At 44.8% G+C, this 22,080-nt stretch overlaps 1 protein-coding gene across 2 annotated transcripts in view; it reads left to right on the top strand.

Moving 5' to 3' along the window:
• Positions 1 to 17,735, top strand: part of rnpc3 (RNA-binding region (RNP1, RRM) containing 3) — a 46,655-nt gene extending 28,920 nt beyond the window's left edge. For both annotated transcript variants that reach the window (XM_069939446.1, XM_069939444.1), the window contains 7 exons: positions 4,418 to 4,543; positions 5,100 to 5,227; positions 7,226 to 7,390; positions 14,727 to 14,821; positions 14,967 to 15,025; positions 15,861 to 15,993; positions 17,646 to 17,735. In XM_069939446.1, coding sequence (XP_069795547.1) covers positions 4,418 to 4,543; positions 5,100 to 5,227; positions 7,226 to 7,390; positions 14,727 to 14,821; positions 14,967 to 15,025; positions 15,861 to 15,993; positions 17,646 to 17,711 — 772 coding nt within the window. In that variant the 3' untranslated portion in view covers positions 17,712 to 17,735. The remainder of the gene's footprint in view (positions 1 to 4,417; positions 4,544 to 5,099; positions 5,228 to 7,225; positions 7,391 to 14,726; positions 14,822 to 14,966; positions 15,026 to 15,860; positions 15,994 to 17,645) is intronic.
• The last annotated feature ends 4,345 nt before the right edge of the window (positions 17,736 to 22,080 follow it).

Genomic DNA, 22,080 nt, shown 5'->3' with positions numbered 1-22,080 from the left:
TTCCCAATCTTCCAGTTTCCCTCTGCTCTTTGCAGCTTTGAACACCTGCGCCTTCAATTTTATACTCTCCTTTATTTCCTTTGTTAACCACGGTTGATTTTTCCCTCCCTTGCTGCCCTTTTTCCTGACCGGAATATATTTTTGTTGAGCATTACAAAATATTTCTTGGAAAATCTTCCACTGTTTCTCAACTGTTTCATCAATGAGCCTGTGCTCCCAGTCCACTCTGCCCAATTCCTCCCTCATCCTATGGTAGTCACCCCTGTTGAAGCATAATATATTAGTTTTAGATCTAACTATTTCCCCTTCCATCTGAATGAGAAATTCAATCATACTATGATTGCTATTTCCCAGATGGTCTCTGACTATTACATCATTTATTCTACCTATCTCATTGCACAACACGAGATCCAGGAGAGCATTTTCTCTTGTGGGTTCCTTCACATGCTGCTCAAGAAAGCTATCACAGATGCATTCTATGAAGTCCTCTTCCAGACTCCCACGACCAACTTGATTTTCCCCATCTATGTGGAAGTTAAAGTCCCCATGACGACTGCCGTATCATTATTACATGCCTCACTTATCTCTCTATTTATTTCCTGTGCAACTAAACTATTGTTATTTGGTGGGCGATAGATAACACCCACCAATATTTTTTTCCCTTTGTTATTCTTTATCTCTACCCAAATGGACTCAACATTATGCTCTTTAGATCTTATATCATCCCTCACTACTGCCTGGAGCTCATCTCTGATTAAGAGTGCAACTCCATCTCCCTCACCATCCTGTCTATCTCTTTGCACCACCTGATACCCTTGAAAGTTTAATTCCCATTTAGGGTCACCTTGTAGCCATGTTTCCGTGATGGCGACCCAATCACCGGCATGGGTACCGATTTGCGCCTCCAGTTCACTAACCTTATTTCTAATACTGCGGGCATTCAGATAAAGTGCCCTTATGCTCTTTGTCCTTTTAATATCTAGTGACTTCTGTAACCTTTCCTTTGGATTTTTCTGCCCACTATTTTTCTTGGTAATTTTCTTAACACTATAATTGACCCGAAAACTCACTGCACCATCTGATTTTTTACTTTATCCTCCCAACATTACTTTTCCTATTTTACCTTTCCTGGCCATTACTTTATCTTCCCTACCCTTTTCCCTATCACTCTGGTAGGAAAGAATAGAACCATTGAACATTACAGCACAGAAACAGGCCCTTCTAGTCCCACTGACCCACACCCAGTCTTTCACCCTCCATTTCCTTGTCCAAATTCTTCTTAAATGTTATTACAAGGCATTGGTGAGGCCAAATTTGGAGTACTGTGTACAGTTTTGGTCACCAAATTATAGGAAAGATATAAACAAAATAGAGAGAGTGCAGAGAAGGTTCACGAGAATGTTGACAGGATTTCAAGGTTTGAGTTACAGGGAAAGGTTGTGCAGACTGGGGCTTTTTTCTCTGGAGCGTAGAAGATTGAGAGGGGACTTGATCGAGGTGTTTAAGATTTTAAAAGGGACAGACAGAGTAAACGTGGATAGGCTTTTTCAGTTAAGAGTGGGGGAGATTCAAACTAGAGGGCATGGTTTTGATTGAAGGGGGAAAATTATAAGGGGAACATGAGGGGAAATTTCTCTACGCAAAGGGTGGTGGGAATGTGGAATGAGCTTCCGACAAACATGGTCGAGGCGGGATCATTGGTTACATTTAAGGAAAGACTGGATCGTTACATGGATAGGAGAGGACTAGAGGGGTATGGACCGGGTGCTGGTCAGTGGGACTAGGAGGGTGGGGATTTGTTACGGCATGGACTAGTAGGGCCGAACTGGCCTGTTCTGTGCTGTAAGTAGTTATATGGTTAAAATTGAGCCCACATTCATCACCTCAGCTGTAAGCTCAATCCACACACCCACCACTCTCTGTGTGAAGAAGTTCCCCTTAAACTTTTCCCCTTTCACCCTTACCCATGTCCTCTGGTTTGTATCTCACCCACCCTCAGTGGAAAAAGCCGGCCTACATTTCCCCTTCCAAAAAGCCTTCGATAAGGTCCCGCATAAACGACTGGCTTCCAAAATCAAGGCTCATGGGATTGAGGGCAAAGTATTGATGTGGATTGAGAACTGGCCGGCAGGTAGAAGACAGAGAGTTGGGATAAATGGCTCGTTTTCTGAGTGGCAGGCGGTGACCAGTGGGGTGCCACAGGGATCTGTACTGGGACCCCAGCTGTTCACAATTTACATTAATGATCTGGATGAGGGGATTGGATGTCATATCTCCAAATTTGCAGATGACACTAAGCGAGGAGGGGTTGTGGGCACGGAAGAGGGGGGTCAGGAAGCTCCAGTGTGATTTGGATCAATTGAGGGACTGGGCAGATACATGGCAAATGCACTACAATGTGGATAAATGTGAGGATGCCACCAGGGGAGCAGTTTCCTAGGGGTGGATTTCTGAAACATAGGCAATGCTGCAACATAGAAGGTTGCCAGGCCAGCTCCAAACGGTGGGCACTAAAATGGCTGATTCCATCTACATTTGGCCTCACCAATATCTTATACAACTTTACCATCATATCCCAACTTCTGTTTGATTTATGAAGGCTAATATGCCAAAAGTTCTCTTTACAACCCTATCCACCTGTGACACTACTTTCAGGGAATTGTGTATCTGTATTTCCAGATCCCTCTGTTCTCCTGCACTCCTCGATGCCAGACCATTCACCGTTTACGTCCTTTCTTGGTTTGTCCTTCCAAAGTGCAACACCTCACACTCGTCTGCAGTAAATTCCATCTCCCATTTTTCAGCCCATTTTCCAGCTGGTCCAGATCCCTCTGGAGCTTTGATACCCTCCTTCACTGTCCACAACACGTCCAATCTTAGTGTCATCTGCAAACTTGCTGAACCAATTTCCCATATTATCATCCAGATCATTGATATAGATAACAAACCACAATGGTCCCAGCACCGATCCCCAAGGCATCACTAGACACAGGCCTCCAGACTGTGAAGTAATCATCCACCACTACTCTGGATTCTCCAATTCACTACCTCATCATGAATATTGAGCATCTGATCCTTCCTGACTAACCTCCCATTTGGGACCTTGTAGACAACATCCATAGCCTTTCCTTTGTCAACTTTCCTAGTAACCTTTTCACAACTCTACAAGATTCGTTAAACGCGACCTACCACGCACAAGGTCATGTTGACAGTCTCTAATCAGTCCTTGGCTATTGAAATACTTGAAAATCTGATCTCTCAGTCCACCATCCGATTACTAAAATACTGTCGAGGTCAGGCTCACCTGCCTTTAATTTCCTGGATTACTTTGGAGCACTTGATGAGGTTGTGGGCCGTGTGGCGATTGGTGGTGTCTGACTAGAGCAGGTGACTGGTGAGGTGGGACATTTGTTTCTGATCACAGGCTGGGGTTTTTCTCACAGTCAGCAGGTGAGCTGCTCACAGTTTCCTTTGGGTTCAAGGTTCCTCTGATTGATAGTGAACTGTGCCTGGTTGTAGAGGTGGAGGTTGGTACAATAGGAACTATTTATTTAACACACTATTAGATAGGCACGTGGATGTAAGGGAAACAGGGAGGGTTATGGGGTGTGAGGGAGGGAAGGATTAGATTGTTGTGTGGGTTTATATATTGTCGGTCAGCATGACATTGTGGGCCAAATTGCCTGTTCTGAGCTGTATTGTTTGATGTATCTCTCCCAAGTGTAGGATACTGCAACACTGTGCCACAGCCAGGAGAGTGCAGTGTACAGCAGGAAAGGCAACATCCAAAGCCATTACACAAGCCTTTCATACAGTTACTGCAGAGGCAAACCTCAGAAAGGTGAAAGCACTCAGCAGGCAGGCAGCATCAATGGGGAGAGAAACAGAAGGACATTGTCTGACTGGGGAAGATGGGCAGGGTTGGGAGAAGGCAGCAAAGCTCTGTGATAGGTTACAGACTGAAGTCGTTGAGGAAACGTTGACTTGAATTGGAAACAAAAAATGAAAAATCTGTAGCATATCTGTGGAGAGGAAGGGTGGCACAGTTAGCCAATCCCGCGCTGTCTATAAGGCGTTTGTACTTTCTCCCCATGTATGCATGGGTTTTCTCAATACATATCCTTCAGTACATATCACCATGTGCCTGTGCTCTAATAGATTATTTGGGTGGCACAGACTCATGGGCTGGAAAAGCCAGTTACTATGCTGTATCTCTCAAAAAAATAAAATATATTTTTAAAATTAAAAAAATTAAGTCTCTATTGTAGTTTCCCAGTCCTCCCCCAAACTGTAGGATGCCCTGTGGCCCTGCCCCCAGACTGTAGGGTGCCTGTGGCCCTGCCCTCAGTCTATAGAGTGCCCTGTGGCCCTGACCTTCATCTCTCTGCCTCGGTGTCAAACTTGCTGTGTTCTGCAGGATGGTGCGATTGATGGGATTAGCCTCGCAGCCCCCGAAACAGCCCCAGAAGAGGAAGCGGGTGTCATTGCGAAAACGGCCCAGGATAAAGGACCTGATGGGTGTGACCAGAGCACCTACCCACAGGTAGGATCAGTGTTCTGTGTGTATGTGCTATCCCACAGCCCTGGTCTTCAGATGCCTCCCTACCCCATGCCTCCCTGCGCCCACTCCCCAGCCTCGTCTCCCAGCCCCATCCCCACGCCCCTGGTCCCTCACACTCCCCACCCCGTGCCCCCTGACCTAGTCACTTTTGGAAGCCACAGTTGCTCTCCCCTCTGACTCCATCCAATGGACTCCAAGTGCTGTCCACTCTACCCCTTCTGACCTATCACCCTTGGGTTCCCAGTCAGCACCCTGAAACCCTGTTGCTTGATCAACCAGTGGGACTCTTTTCCCACAGCTGCTTCCACTTGACAGCTTGGCACCTCTCCCATCCTTCCCTGTTCACCAACCTCAGCACCTGCACTTGTCTGTCCGTGTGTCCCTTGTCCCTGCAGCCACTCGATGCACCCCACTTTGTTGCCGCCATTCCCTCTTTGCACTGTCTGCACCTTGGGTGTGGTCAGCCCGTATAGCAGGGAGTATCCCCTGAATCAGGTTCATGCAGCCACCTGACCTCTGGGTCCTCCTGATCCCCCAGCTCCCATCCTGCTGTTCCGCCATCCGAAGTGTTTGACCAGCCGCAGGCTCCAAGCCAAAGGAAGATAGAGTTCCACATCTCGGCTGACGTGGGAGGCTTGCTGGAGGGAACAGGACAGGACCGAGCAGGTAGGAAGCCTGAGCTAGTCCTGACCAACGAGGCCCCCACTCACTGTAGCTGGGTTTGTCCTCAGCTGGTGCCCATGGCAATGAAAGAGGAGGAAGGGTGGCTTTCACGTAGCAGGAGCCTATAGCAGCTCCGCTACAGTGGGATTGGGAACAGCTGAAATGGCAGATGGAATTTCATGCAGACAAGTGTGAGGTGTGGCATTTTGGAAGGACAAACCAAGAAAGGGCGTACACTATGAATGGTCAGGCACTGAGGTGTGCGGGAGAACAGAGGGATCTGGGAATACAGATACATAATATCCTGAAAGTGGCATCACAGGTGGATAGGGTTGTGAAGAGAGCTTTTGGCATCTTGGCCTTCATAAATCAAAGTATTGAGTACAGGAGTTGGGATGTTATGGTAAAGTTGTAAAAGACATTGGTGAGGCCAAATTTGGATCATTTTGTGCAGTTTTGGTCACTTAACTACAAGAAAGATACCAATAAGATAGAAAGAGTGCAGAGATGTTGCCCGGACTTCAGGAACTGAGTTACAGGGAAAGGTTAAACAGGTTAGGACTTTATTCCCTGGAGTGTAGAAGAATGAGGGGAGATTTGATCGAGGTATTTAAAATTATGAGGGGGACAGACAGAGTAAATGTAGGTCAGCTTTTTCCATTGAGGGTGAGTGAGATACAAGCCAGAGGACATGGGTTAAGAGTGAAAGGGGAAAAGTTGAGGGGGAACTTCTTCACACAGAGAGTGATGAGAGTGTGGAATGAGCCGCCACCTGAAGTGGTGAATGTGGGCTTAACTTTAACATTCAAGAAGTATTTGGACAGGTACATGGATGGGAGGGGTATGGGGGGCGGGGGGGCAATGAACTGTGTGCAGGTGAGTTGGACTAGCAAAGTTTCAGCACAGACTAGAAGGGCCAAGGGGGACTTTTTCTGTGCTGTAATGTTCTTTGGTTCGATAACAGCATTTTGGGTGGTATGGGAGCAAGCTCTTCAGCCCACTATGACTATGCTGGCCCACCTATTTGCCTGTCTCCTCGAGCAGTTGCTGCTGCTGTCCTCTGAGGGACTGGTCCTCTATGTTACCCAATGTGCTTTGGATGGAGAAGCTATGGAGGACTCATTGCTGGCCACAGCTATCTGCTCCTGTGGTGTGGGCAACTCGCTCAGTGCTCCGTCTACCACATGGTCCCCAGTAAGCCCCTCAGCAGCACCGTGCAGACCGACAGCCCGTAGATGTGGGCATACTGGAATAAGAACATAAGAAGTCGGCCATCCGGCCCGGTCGAGCCCACTCCGCCATTCAATAAGATCGTGGCTGATCTGATCATTGACTCAACTCCACCCTCCTGCCTTTTCCCCATATCCCTTAATTCCATTATTAATGTAAAAATCTATCTAACTGAATCTTAAATATATTTAATGAAGTTGCCTCAACTGCTTCCCTGGGTAGAGATTCACTACTCTCTGGGAAAAAACAGTTTTACCTCATTTCTGTCTTAAATCTACTTCCCTGAATCTTGAGGCCACGTCCCCTAGTTCTGGTCTCGCCAACCAGTGAAAAATATTTTCCTGCCTCTATCTTATTTATCCCTTTCATAATTTTATATGCTTCTATAAGATCTCCTCTCATTCTTCTGAATTTGAGTGAGTCTTATCCCAGATGATTTAGTCTCTCCTCGTAGGTCAACCCCCTCATCTCCAGGATCAACCTGGTGAACCTCCTCTGGACGGCCTCCAAGCCCTGTATCTCCCTCCTCAAGTATGGAGACCAGAACTGCACACAGTGCTCCAGGTGCGGCCTCACCAGGACCTTGTACAGTTGCAGGTTAGCAGGTTGTGGAGTGAGGTTACAAGCTGGTTAACCATGATGTGCTAGCTCGTTGCGTGACCTGCCAGGGCGCAAGTATTGTTCTTGCCTGTGCTGTGGTCACCAAACAGGCAGGGTCAGCCACCTGTCACACTGCCCAAAGCACAGTTGTCAGCAGGTTTTTCTTGACAGAGCCTGTGGGGAATTCCGAGGCACAAAGCTCAGGATTTGGGAAGATCCAACCTGCTCCAGTCTGCTTGAAGAGTGAGAGCGAGGAAGAGGAGGAGGAGGAGGAGGAGATTCCCTCTGAATTTATCTCCAGGAAACAGTTGTCCAAGGGCCGTATCAGCAGAGACGGTGAGTGCAGGGTCTCGGTGGCTGTGTCAAGGTCCAGTGGAGACGTCCCATCTCAAAAGAGAAGGGGCTTAAGTGTAGCAGTGGCTTTAGATACAAAAAAAAAGTGTTTGATGGATTAGAATGGGACTTTTTGTTTAAAATGCTTGAAAAATTTGGATTGGGACAAATATTTGAAAATTGGATTAAAGTTTTATATAATGGACCGAAAGCTAAAGTCATAACAAATGGAAAGATAACTGCACTTTTCATTTAACTAGATCTGGAAGGCAAGGGTGTCCATTGTCTCCAGCTCTATTTATTTTAGCAATAAATAAATCACTTGCAGAACTGATTCGATCTGACCCTGATATTAAAGGTTTTTAAATTAACTGAGAGGAATATAAGATTAATTTATTTGCATATGATGTATTAAGTTACTTGACTGAACCAGAAGGTTCACCACATAAATTATATTTAAGATTAAAAGAATATGGGATAGTATTCTTCCCATATACAAGGTAAATTGGGATAGAAGTGAAATCACCTCTTACTAGAGGTGATTGTACTCTATGTCAAAGAAACACTCAATTTAACTGACCGACAGATGGAATAAAATATTTAGGGATATGGGGAGATAACAATTTAAATATTTTATTTAAATTAAATGAATGATGACTTGAAAAAATGGATGGAATTGCCAATAACATTATGGGAAGAGTTATTTGTATTAAGGTGAATCTATTTCCTATAATCATTACCACAGAATTTTTTTCAGGAATTAAATAAATATGTAAGAAAATTTCTTTGTAAGGGAAAGATGTCAAGGATTTCATTAGAAAAATTAACATGGAAATTTGAATTATGTCTATAACTTCCAAATGTAAAAATCACTGTAAGGCAACAAAATGAAATTTCTCTCTTAATTTTTCAAAGAGGGAGAGAAACCAGCGTGGATTAGGATAGAGATGAAAAAGACTGAAGAAACAACACCATAAGATTTTATTTATAAATGGGAACCAAGATTAATATTTGGTGACAGGGAAACTCCACAGTTGAAGCATTTGATTAATATTTGGTATAAAGCAAATACTGAAATGGGAAAGAGGAAAAAGCCCATCTACATTTACTCTGTCTCCCTCATAATTTTAAATAGCTCTATCAAATCTCCCCTCCTTCTTCTACTCTCCAGGGAATAAAGTCCCAGCCTGTTTAACCTTTCCCTGTAACTCAAACCCTGAAACCCAGGCAACATTCTCGTAAATTTCCTCTGTCCTCTCTCTATTCTGTTTATATCCTTCCCATAATTCGGTGCCCAAAACTGCACACAGTATTCCAAATTTGGCCTCACCAATGCCTTATACAGCTTCAACATGATATCCCAACTCCTGTACTCAATACTCTGATTTATGAAGCCAACATACCAAAAGCTTTCTTCACCACCCTATCTTCATGTGATTCCACTTTCAGGGAATTATGTACCAGAATTCCTAAATCCCTTTGTTGTACTGCGCTCCTCAATTGTCTCCCATTTAACGTGTCTGATCTTTGCTGATTAGTCTGACCAAAATGGAACATCTCATATTTATCAGTATTAAACTCCATCTGCCATCTTCCAGCCCACCCTTCTAACTGGCCTATATCCCACGGTTTGATCACCTTCCTCACTGTCCACAACACCATCAATCCTAGTATCATCTCCATATTTACTAATCCAATTTACCACCCTATCATCTAGATCATTAATATATATGACAAACAGCAGTGGACCCAGTACCAATCCCTGAGGCAAATCCACTCGTCACTGGCCTCCAATTCGACAAACAATTTTCCACCAATACTCTCTGGCTTCTGCCGTCCAACCATTGTTGAATCTATTTCACAACTTCATCATTAATACCTAATGCTTGAACCTTCCTAACTAACCTCTTCAGCAGAACCTTGTCAAAGACCTTGCTAAAGCCCATATAGACAACATGCACAGCCCTCCTTTGTCAACCTTTTTAGTAACCTCCTCGAAAAATTCAATAAGATCTGTTAAACATGATCTACTATGTACAAAACCATGTTGACAACTCCTAATCAGTCCCTGTCTAACCAAATAATTGTATATACTATATACTAAGAACACTCTCCAAACAATGAAAGTTTGTTGTAAGTATTTGAATATGGATGGGCAGGTGATAGAGAAGGGAAATGCTCTGGAAGAAGATGAAGGGCAATTGGCAGGAAAAGAAAATAATGCTGTTCTTAAAGATGAGGGAAAACAGGGATTAAAAAATGGGAAATCCCTGAAATTCATATATTTTAATGCCCGGAGTATTGTAAAAAAGGTGGATGAGCTGAAGGTGTGGATTGATACTTGCAAGTATGATGTGGTAGCGATTAGTGAGACATGGTTGCAGGAGGGATGTGATTGGCAACTGAATATCCCTGGGTTTCGTTTTAGGTGTGATAGAGTCGGAGGGGCAAGAGGAGGTGGGGTTGCATTGCTTGTCAGGGAAAATATTACAGCGGTGCCTAGGAAGGATAGATTAGAGGGCACATCCACGGAGGCTATTTGGGTGGAACTGAGGAGTAGGAAAGGAGAGGTTACACTTGTAGGGGTGTATTATAGACCACCCGGAGGGGACCGAGACCTAGAGGAGCAAATCTGTAGGGAGATAGTAGATATTTGTGATAAGCACAGGGTTGTAATTATGGGAGATTTTAATTTTCCACATATAGATTGGGAAACACATTCTGTGAAAGGAATGGATGGGTTAGAGTTTGTGAAATGTGTACAAGATAGTTTTTTACAACAATATGTAGAGGTGCCGACCAGAGAAGGAGCAGTGTTAGATCTACTGTTGGCAAATGGGATGGGTCAAGTGACGGAGGTTAGTGTTGGCGAGCACTTCGGGTCCAGTGATCATAATGCCATCAGCTTCAATGTCATTATGGAAAGAGAGAAATCAGGGCCAAGGATTGAGGTTTTTGATTGGGGAAAAGCTAGATTTGAGGAGATGCGAAAGGACTTGCAGGGTGTGCATTGGGACAATTTGTTTTATGGGCAGGATGTAGTAGAGAGATGGAAGTCTTTTAAAGATCAGATTTTGAGAGTGCAAAAGCTTTATGTTCCTGTTAGGTTAAAAGGAGGGGCAAAAGGTTTGAGAGAGCCGTGGTTTTCAAGGAATATTGGAAACTTGGTTCGAAGAAAGAGGGAGGCGTACATTAGATATAAGAAGCATGGAGTTAAGGAGATGTTTGAAAGATACATTGAATGTAAGAGGAATCTTAAGAGAGGAATTAGGAAAGCTAAAAGAAGGTACGAGAAAACTATGGCAAGCAGGGTGAAAACTAATCTAAAAGAGTTCTACAAATATGTTAATGGTAAGAGGAAAGCTAGAGACAAAATTGGTCCCTTAGAAAATCAGAGTGGAAAACTGTGTGTGGAACCTAGAGAAATGGGGGAGATATTGAACAGTTTCTTTTCTTCGGTATTCACTAAGGAGAAGGATATTGGGAGATGTGGGATAAAAAAAGCAAATTGAGTAAATATGGGGAATATAGAGATTACAAAAGGTGTAGTTTTAAGGCTTTTGAAGAATATAAAGGTGGATAAGTCTCCGGGACCAGACGGGATCTTCCCCAGGACATTGAGAGAAGTGAAGGAGGAAATAGCAGAGGCTCTGGCGGTAATTTTTCAAATGTCATTAGATATGGGGATAGTGCCGGAGGATTGGCGCATTGCGCATGTGGTTCCGTTATTTAAAAAGGGTTCAAGGAGGAAGCCTGGCAACTATCGGCCTGTAAGTTTGACGTCTGTGGTAGGTAAATTAATGGAGAAAATTCTTAGAGATAGTACTTATAAACATCTGGATAGACAGGGTCTGATCAGGAGCACTCAACATGGATTTGTGGGAGGAAGGTCATGTTTGACCAATCTGATTGAATTTTTTGAAGAGGTGACTAGGAATGTGGATGAGGGTAAGCGCAGTGGATGTTGTCTATATGGACTTCAGTAAGGCCTTCGATAAGGTACCACATGGAAGGTTAGTTAGGAAGGTGCAGTCTTTAGGTATAAATTTTGAGATAGTCAAATGGATTGAACATTGGCTGAAAGGGAGAGGCCAGAGAGTGGTAGTGGATAATTGTCTGTCAGGTTGGAGGCCGGTGACCAGTGGTGTGCCTCAAGGATCTGTATTGGGCCCATTGTTGTTCGTTATATACATTAATGATCTAGATGATGGGGTGGTGAATTGGATTAGTAAATATGCAGACGATACTAAGATAGGTGGAATAGTGGATAATGAAGAAGGTTTTCAAGGATTGCAGAGGGATTTGGGCTGCTTAGAAAAGTGGGCTGAAAAATGGCAGATGGAATTTAATGCTGATAAGTGCTTCATTTTGGTAAGAAGAATCAGAATAGGACATATGTGGTAAATGGGAGAGCATTGAGGAATACAGAAGAGCAGAAAGATTTAGGAGTGACGGTACATCGTTCCCTGAAGGTAGAAACTCACGTGAATAGGGTGGTGAAGAAGGCTTTTAGTATGCTGGCCTTTATCAATCATTGCATGGAATATAGGAGTTGGGAGGTGATGTTGAGATTGTATAAGACGTTGGTGCGGCCTAATTTGGAGTTCTGTGTGCAGTTCTGGTCGCCTAATTATAGGAAGGATATAAACAGAGTGGAGAGAGTGCAGAGAAGGTTTACCAGAATGTTGCCTGGGTTTAAGCATCTGGAGTATGGGGAGAGATTGGACAGATTGGGTCTTTATTCTTTGGAGCGTAGAAGGTTGAGAGGGGATTTGATAGAAGTATTTAAGATTATGAAAGGGATAGACAGAATGGATGTGGATAGACTATTTCCGTTAAGAGGAGGAAAGTTTAAAACAAGAGGACATGAGTTAAGAATTAAGGGGCAGAGGTTTAGAGGTAACATGAGGGGGAACTTCTTTACTCAGAGAGTGGTAGCTGTGTGGAATGATCTTCCGGGAGAAATAGTGGCGGCGGAGTCAATTGTATTATTTAAGAAAAGGTTGGACAGGTATATGGATGAGAAGAAGATGGAGGGTTATGGGCATTGTGCAGGGAGGTGGGATTAGAAAGGGGTGTTTGGTTCGGTGCGGACTAGAAGGGCCTAATGGCCTGTTTCCGTGCTGTAATTGTTATGTTATGTTATATAATTTATCCACCACTGATGTCAGGCACACAGGCCTAGAATTACCAGGTTTACTTTTGGAGCCTTATTTAAACTGGAACAACATGAACCACCCTCCAGTCCTCGGCACCTCCCTGTGCCAGTGACATTTTAAATATTTCTGTCAGGGCCCCCACTATTTCTACACTAACCTCCTTCAGGGTCTGAGGGAATATCTTTTCAGGACCCAGAGATTTATCCACCTTGATTCTCTTTAAAACAGCCGGTACTGCCTCCTCATTAATCTGTATATTTTCTCCCCCTTCACCTGGTTCAATATTCCTTTCCTTAGTGAATACTGAAGAAAAAAATCATTTAAAATTTCCCCTCTCCCTTCTGCCTCCTCACATTCCCGACCCGTCTGGTCCTCAAGGGGCCCAATTTTATCCTTCACTGTTCTTTTACTTTTAAAGTACCTGTAGAAACCCTTTGGATTTTTTTTTGACTTTGCCTGACAAAGCAGCCTCATCTCTCCTTTTAGCCATTCTAATTTCTTTCTTAAGATTTTTGTTGCACTCCTTCACTCCTCATGGGGACAGACCAACTCTGGACTCTCAACATTTCCCCTTAGAATATCCTCCATGTATCTGTTATATCCTTCCCAGAAAATAAATTCTCCCAATCTACACCTTCTAAATCCTTTTGCATCCCCTCGAAATTTGCCTTGTTCCAATCAAGAATCTCAACCTCAGGCCCAGCCCGATCCTTCTCCATAATTAACCTATGATCACGAGATCCAAAGTGTTCCCCAACACAAACCTCTGTCGCCTGACCTATCTCATTCTATAATACAAGATCCAATACAGCCCCCTCTCTCATCGGTTCTTCTATGTATTGATTTAGAAAACGTTCCTGAACACATTTGGCAAACTCCAACCCATTACAGGATGGGTGTCCCAGTCAATGTGTGGAAAGTTAAAATCTCCTATAATCACCACCTTATGTTTATGACACATTCATGCTATCTCCTTACACATTTGCTCCTCTAATTCCTTCTGCCGATTAAGGGGGTCTATAATATACCCCCATTAGTGTTTTCATGCCTTTCCCATTCCTCATTTCCACCCAATTCACCTCCCTGGATGAGCCCTCCGATTTATTCTGCCTTAGCCCTACGGTAATGTTTTCTCCTACAAGCAACATGACTCCTCCCCCTGCTCTATCACATCTAAATCAACGGAATCCTGGAATATTTCGCTGCCAATCATGCTCCTCCTGCAACCTTTTCACTGATAGCTACAATATCATATTTCCATGTGTCAATCCATGCTTTAAGCTCATCCTCCTTGCATTGAAATATATACACGAGAGAATGTTCCCACATTCACTCCTTTGATCACCAATTTTACTCCCCCCTCCTCCTTCATTAACTTTAACATTCTATTCTAGTTCCCACCAACTACATCTTACTGCACAAAAATTAAATAGATTGAAGTCAGATCTGTCAGATCAATATCGTTGATGTAGCTGAGAGATTGGTACTTTTTTACATTCTAAATGTCCAGAAATTGAGACCATTTTGGATAGAATTAGGAAATTTTTGGAACAAGTCACAGGAGTTAAAATACTACAGGATCCCATGTTGTTTTTATTGGGTAATATTTCGGAGGTAAGACCAAAATTGAAACTGAATTTATATCAAAAATAATTTGTAAAAATTGCATGAGTAATTGCAAGAAAATGTATAGCAGCGACATGGAAATTGGATTCTCATTTAGGTTTGGAAAGATGGCCGCGGAAATTCGTAGCTGTTAACCTTGAGAAGGTTACAAATAAATGATACATTTTTGAAAATTTGGGGCCCATATTTACATATTGTTGGTATAAATTTATAAACCTCTTTGACTCCTCGTTAACTCCTTGGAATAAATAAATAAAACTGAAAAAGGTTAGAATCGAATGAAAGATGGTGACCCCTTGACAACTAGGTTTGCTTCTTTTTTTCTTTCTTTATTAATTGTATTTTTCTTTCTTCCTCTTCTATCCTTATTGGGGTTATTTTTGGGGGGATGGGGGTTTATTTTCTATTATTATTTTTGGGCAGGTTTTATAAAACATCATGTATAATGGAATTGATACAATTATGATATTTTGTATTTTGGCATGAATACATATATGGAAAATTTAAATAAAATATCCAAAAAAAGTTGAGTCTTACTGTGATGTTCTGAACAGAGATGGAGAGCACGCCGATGTTCAAGAATTACAATCCTGGTGAGCCAACCTGCCGGCTGTACGTGAAGAATCTGTCCAAGCAGGTGGAAGAGAAGGTAACAAGTCTCGCGCCCTATACCTGCCTAACCATCCCCACCCCCCATTGCTCACCCGTTTCTCCCTTCCACCCCTCGCCCCTCCCCGCCCCAGACTTGCTCGTTGCTGAATGTTGGTGCTGACTGGACGTTGATCTTGTTGCAGGACCTGAAGTTCCTCTTTGGCAGATATGTGGACTTCTCTTCCCAAACTGAGAGAAACATGTGAGTGTGCACCTGGCCTTCTCACTGTTACTGTAGCCATGCTAGTGTTGGGCAGGGAGTTGCTGAGAGATATGGGACAGTTCTTTGGGTCACACCACAGAGGCACAGGCTCTTTGGCCCATCCGTCAGGCTGCACTCCCACTTAGCAGCACTTGGTCCACAGCCTTCTCTGCTTGATGATGCATGACCATCACCGAGGGGTATTTACAGTAGCCAGTTAACCCATGGCCCACGTCTCAGGAAATGGGAGGAAACTTGCATGCAAACTTCACACAGACAGGTCGGCATCAAATCCGAGCTGCTGTAGTACAATTCAGTGTCAGGGCACTTGTTTCAGCTAAGCGGATGGCATAGTAAGTGGTCACTACAATGAAGAAACATTCAGACCTACACTTCAGTCGGCAAGGTGCAGGGCTAATAGACCTGATGGGGTGACACGGTTAGCTTAGCGGCTAGTACAACGCTGTTACAGTGCCAGTGACCCAGGTTCAAATCCTGTGCAGTCTGTACATTCTCCCCGTGTCTGCGTGGGTTTCCTCCCACCAGAATATACACAGTTGTAGGTTCAATAGGATATTTAGGGGCATGGGGTCATAGGCCTGTTACCGAGCTGTCTGTCTAAATTTTAAAAATGGAATTAGTCCAGAGAGGCAGAGAGCTGGCGTGGATGAGTTGGGCTGACCCTGATGAACCACTCCGTCTCTCTGATGTCTTGCAGTCCAGGTGCTGCCTGATGGGCAGCTGACATTGGTTGTCCTTTCCCCTCCAGAGAGGCTGGTGGGAATTCACTGCTGGGTGATGGCTGATGCAGAAGTCTCTTCCTTTTTCACTCAAGGTTCGACATCCGACTGATGAAGGAAGGGCGGATGAAGGGTCAGGCTTTCATCGGGCTGCCCAACGAACAAGCAGCAGCCAAGTCCTTGAAAGAAGTCAATGGCTTCATCCTCCACGAGAAGCCTATGGTGGTCGTATCTTTTTGCAGAACGAATGCAGAGTCAGTGATACAGATTAGAAACAGGTCCTTCAGCCCCACAAGTCTGTATTCAATCATCCATTTAGACCAATCATACACCACGCGGTGGTGGGACTTCTGTGCCGGCTGGCTAACACGCATCTCCCTCCTGCCAGACTGGCTCATTTCTTGTCCCTGCCACTCCCTATCTGTGTAATGCCCTCCAGAACCCCGCATCCGTCCCTGTCTCTGTGGTCCCCTGCACCCCTCCCTGTCTCTGTGGTCCCCCTGCACCCCTCCCTGTCTCTGTGGTCCCCTGCACCCCTCCCTGTCTCTGTGGTCCCCTGCACCCCTCCCTGTCTCTGTGGTCCCCTGCACCCCTCCCTGTCTCTGTGGTCCCCTGCACCCCTCCCTGTCTCTGTGGTCCCCTGCACCCCTCCCTGTCTCTGTGGTCCCCTGCACCCCTCCCTGTCTCTGGTCCCCTGCACCCCTCCCTGTCTCTGTGGTCCCCTGCACCCCTCCCTGTCTCTGTAATCCCCTGCACCCCTCCCTGTCTCTGTAACCCACTCCATTCCCCTGCCTCCCTCCCTGTGTGTAATTCCATCCTGATGCCTACATCCCTCTTTATCTCTGTAACCCCTTCTAGTCCCCTAAACCCCACCCTCTCTCTGTAATCCCCTCTGGTCACTGACATCCCTCCCTGTATCTGTATCCCCCTCCGGTCACTGACATCCCTCCCTGTCTCTGTAAACCCCCCCCCCCCACCTCTGGTCCCCTACACCCCTCCCTGCCTGTAAACCCCTCCAGTCCCCTACATCCCTCTTTGTTTGTAACCCCCTCCAGTCTGCTACACCCCTCCCTGTCTGAAACCCACTCCGGTCCCCTACACCCCTCCCTGTCTGTAACCCCCTCTGGTCCTCTGAACCCCTTTATTTTTGTAATTTCATTTTTTGAATCACTGGGGAATTTAAAGAGGAGGGGTGTGGAGACTGGATCACTGTGGGGATTTAAAAAGGAGGGTGTGGGGATGGATCACAGGATTTAAAGAGGAGGGGTGTGGAGACTGGATCGCTGGGGATTTAAAGAGGGGTGTGGAGATTGGATCACGGGAATTAAAGTGTGGAGACTGGATCACTGTGGGTTTAAAGAGGAATGGTGTGGAGACGATCACTAGGGATTTAAAGAGGAGGGTGTGGGGATGGATCACTGGGGATTTAAAGACGAAAGGTGTGGAGACTAGATCACTGGGGATTTAAAGAGGAGGGTGTGGAGACTGGATCACTAGGGATTTAAAGAGGAGGGGTGTGGAGACTGGATCACTGGGGATTTAAAGAGGAGGGTGTGGGGATGGATCACCGGGGATTTAAAGAGGAGGGTGTGGGGATGGATCACTGGGGATTTAAAGACGAGGGTTGTGGAGACTGGATCACTGGGGATTTAAAGAGGAGGGGTGTGGAGACTGGATCACTGGGGATTTAAAGAGGAGGGTGTGGAGACTGGATCACTAGGGATTTAAAGGGAAGTGTGATGAATGTTTGAACCCTCGGGGGATTGATGGGGAACTGGATCATCAGGGTGGGGCAGATTGCCGTGTTCATAGTGAATGGTGGGGCTGAACCTACATTCATTTTCCTGTACTATTACTGATTCTCCTTAACTTCCTGGCAGCAATTTGCTCGCTCTGCACGACCCAAGCAGGATGCGTCAGAGAACCGGAAAGGGCGCGGGAAGTGACGGCCAGAGCCTGCAGAGGACATGTGTCTGTGCTTCTCATCTGTGTTACCCTCGTACAGGCTCCGGCTGCTCCATGTCTTGTCTCTCGCTCTCTCTCCCCCTCAGTTCTAGTGCTCACTGTATGAAGGCCAGGCTGAATCCATGTATCCTTTACAATGTATCCTTTATGAATGAGCAGTGCTGGCCCCTCGTGCTCCACCACCATCACTGGCCAGAGGTGGCTGCTGTCGCTCAAGCCCAGAACCTTCAGACACACCTGAGCTTTTGTGGCATGCAAGCGAGTCTCCTACGGGGAATCACTGTGTCAGCTGCTGAGTGCATGTCCTCATTGTTGCCTATGGCAGTTCACTCAGCCTCCCAGGTTCAATCTTGACCTGGACTGTCTCTCTGTGGAGTTGGCATGTTCTCCCATGAACTCCCACTGGATTCTACCCAGTTAATCCACTGACCTGTACATCTGTGGGAGGAAACCAGGGGGCCCAGGGGAAATCCACTGGATCATGGAGAACATGCAAGCTACACAGCACCAGAGGTGGGGATCTAACCTTGGTCTCTGGTGCTAGGAGGCAACAGCACTACCTGCTGCACCTCCAGGGTCCTAATGTCTATCTGGATACATGGAGGAGCAGTCAGTTGTGAAATTCTTTGTTGAATGTTTGTGTTGAATAAAAATCAGTAACCTGTATCCAGTGTGCTTGTTCTGATGTTGCTGGGGTAGGCAGGAGGTAACCTGGTCCCTGATCGTAGCCCTTTCAGCCTTTTTCCATCATTTTATTGAATTTTAATATAATATGAAACATAGAGTAGACATTGCATGGAGAGAATAAGGAGACAGGATGGACGAGATTATAATGTACAACAACCAGTGAAAAAGAATAATCATGGCTTCATCTCCCTAGACACAAAGAAAGAATAAAGAATTTACACTGTACTAAAACCCCCCTATAATCATCTAGAAAAATAATCATGAAAAGCAAAATCAACACTGGAGAGCCTTAGAACAGCGTTCATCAAACATAAGCCTGGTCCTCACCCACAAGAGAAATTTGATGGTATCAACAACAAAAGAAAAATGTTAGAATTTGGACAAAAATGTGAATTGGCACCAAGCTTCTTCACATTTAATAATTTACTAAATTCAAACAAGCCATGGATTGGATTACAGTAGGTGGAGTGGGGTCCTTCTATCTAAAGAAGGATCACTCTCCTTGCCATCAGGACAGTAAAACTCATCTGAAGAGCAAAAGCCGGGCAATGACCTCCATCTGCTTCTAAAACTCCAAAAAGATCATTTACAGGATTTGGTTGTAAATCAGTTGCAAGGATTGCTGAAAGTACCAGAGACATCTTTCCAAAACTGGACAGGACCAAAACACATGGTCAATGAAGCCACTTGTGAATTACACCTGTCACAGATTGAATTAAAATGAGGAAAAATACAGGCAAGCTTGTCCTTGGACATATACACCCTATGTACGAACTTGAATAAGGGAGTATCGAGCACACCGTGATGAGGTGTTAAGAATCTTTCTCACGTCTGCAGAAAGATTGTTGAAGCTCCTGTTGCCACGCCCCTTTTAAATTTATCAGTCAAGACTGGTCACAATTTTAATAACGTATCATGTATAATTGCTATTAAACCTTTCAGAGAGCAGTTCAAACAAAAAAAAAGCATCAACCGTATCTGACTGATGCAGCAGGGGAAATTTAGGTAATATATCATTCAAAGTGAGGCAGACCATACTTGCTTTAAAGTTCCTCAAAGGATGTAAGATAATCTTCCACAAACAAATCCCAAAAAGAGAAAGCTCAGTCATTCACAGATGGTTTAAAAAAATATTTAGATTGAATAAAACCAGATAGAGTAAAAAAATTTAAATCCAAGAACCTCCAGAAATGAAACATATCCATAATGTGCACTTTGGTGTAGAACAGGTCATCAGTTTACTGACCTTGGGAAGTGCAAAAGGAAGGGCAGCTCCCAATAGGAAAACTCGAAAATTTCTCGACCAATTTCAATTCCAGGTTTACCCATGATGGATATTCAAGTTTCACAGAATATAAATCCAGAATATGTTATCTAATATTAATTGCCTAATAGTAAAATCTGAGGTTAGGTTGAGCCAAGCCCCCATCTTTTTCCAACTTTGTAATTGAGCTTTATTTAACCTTGCATTTTTATTCTGCCAAATATAGGAAGATATCTTGGAATCAATAATATCAAAAACTGGAATGGCTTGAAATAAATACAAAAATGTAGGTAAAATCATCATCTTCACAATTAAATTTCTCTAAAACCTCAAACAGATAAGGCCATTCCAATCTGTCAAATACCTTCTCAGCATCCAATGAAATGGCACATTCCAGAATCTTAGCTGGGGGAAAATGCATCTGTGAATATTTGAATATGAATAATGATTTTAATGAACCCGGTCTGATCATTAGAAATAATATGGGGAAGAACATTATCCAACCTACTAGCTAAAGTTTTTGAAAAAAATTTTGAATCAAAATTTAGTAATGATATTGGTCTGTAAGAAGCAGAATCTTTATTTTTAAGAATTAAAGAAATTGATACCTCATAAAAAGTCTGAGGTAGGGTTCCTAAAGGTGGATTCCTTAACCACTTTACATAACCAAGCAAATGATTTGGAAAAACTCATTGGCCTGCCCGTCTGGACCAGGTGCCTGACCTGACTAAAGATAAGTAATAGCTTTAAAAACTTCATCCTCAGAGATAGGTTCCTCTAAAGATACACACTCATTATGAGACAGTTTAGGAAAGTTCATTTGACCCAGGAAATTATCCATTGGACTTGAATTATTTGGAAAATTGGATTTATTTAAATTGGAATAAAACTCTTGGAATGCCATTTATTTCATCAATAGGTTCTCATCTCACTTATGAATCTTTGTAATCTGTCTTTTATCTATAGCAGCCTTCAATTGACTAGCCACTCCAACCCCCTCTCCTGCTCATTCCCCCCATCTCCAGCTTGTCCCTGCTCACCCCCTCTCCCGCTCATTCCCCCTCTCCTGCTTGTTCCCCTCTTCCACTTGCCCACCCTCTCCCACTTACCCCCCTCTTGCTTGCTTCCCCCTTCTTGACCCCCTCCCACTTGACACCCACCTGCTTGTCCCCCTCTCCACTCACCCCCCCACTCCCACTTGCCCCTCTCTCCTGTTCGCTCCCGCTTGCCACCCCTCTCCTGTTCGGCCTCCTCTCCTGCTCGAAACCCTCCCCCCCCCACCATGTGCCTTCTCCCTCTCCACTTACCCACCCCCTTCCACTCGCACCTCTTAGTAGGACGGTTGGCATAGCGGTTAATGCAATGCTGTTACAGTGCCAGTAATTGGGACAGGCGCTCTCTGTAAGGAGTTTGTTCGTTCTCCCCATGTCTGCCTTGGTTTTCCCAGAGACTCAGGTTTCCTCCCACCGTTCGAAATATGCCAGGGGTTGTAGGTTAATTGGGTGTAATCTGGCAGCACGTGTTTACATGGCCGAATCAGCAAACGACCATGCTGTAAATAAAATGTAAAAAAAATAAATTCCTTTTGCATGTGTCCTGTGGCACAGCAGGGCATTCAGCCCATTGTGTAGACCAGCTGCCCCATTCCCCTACTGGTTTCCCTGCTGCCTCTTCATCCTGAGTAGTCACGGTTTGAGAATAGGTGAAGGCACAGACTAGTGAGGAGGAGGACACCGTTTGGCCTTTGAAGCCAGGTCGTGTGTACAACCACAGCTGCTTCTCTGCCTCAACGTTACACCTCCCTTCCCCCCCACCCCTTCACGCTCTCCAAACTCTAATATTGTTTCACTTTATTAACACAAATACACAGTCATTCGGATTCAAAACATGAAACGCAAGACAACCATACGTCTCTTAAAATATTGCCATCCCTATCGAGGACGCAGTGTTCACCCCATGATGCCCAGCACTCCTGAACCCCCTCTATGGTTCCCATGGACACTGCATGTTCTACAGTCACCCGTGTGCAAACATACCCCCGGAAGATATCCAGGGCACTGCTCAGTGTAGTACCCTCCATCCTGGGCCCCCGATGTACAAGGGATGGATTCCTGCATAGAGCGACCCACTGGGGATCCCCCTGATTGCCATGGCGTGTCCAGGTGGTGAACCAGGGCAAGGAAGTGGAAGGTGTGGAGCAGTAGCCTGTCCAGGAACTTCCTCCCCGCACCTCAGAATTCTTACTTGGAGCTGTCTACTCTCCTTAACATTGAGCTTATTAGTCCGTCGTGCTGTTTACGTTGTATAGATGGTCAGGTTTGGAGCAGGGGCTCCCGCCCAATCGTGGTCAATCCAATACAAGGGAGAGCAGGCTTAACAAGGTGTCCCAGCCTGGACCC

This window comes from Narcine bancroftii, chromosome 5 (assembly GCF_036971445.1).
Source record: "Narcine bancroftii isolate sNarBan1 chromosome 5, sNarBan1.hap1, whole genome shotgun sequence".
NCBI lineage: Eukaryota > Metazoa > Chordata > Chondrichthyes > Torpediniformes > Narcinidae > Narcine > Narcine bancroftii.
The sequence above is the reverse complement of the archived record's forward strand: the minus strand, read 5'-3'. Positions and strand labels throughout refer to the sequence as shown.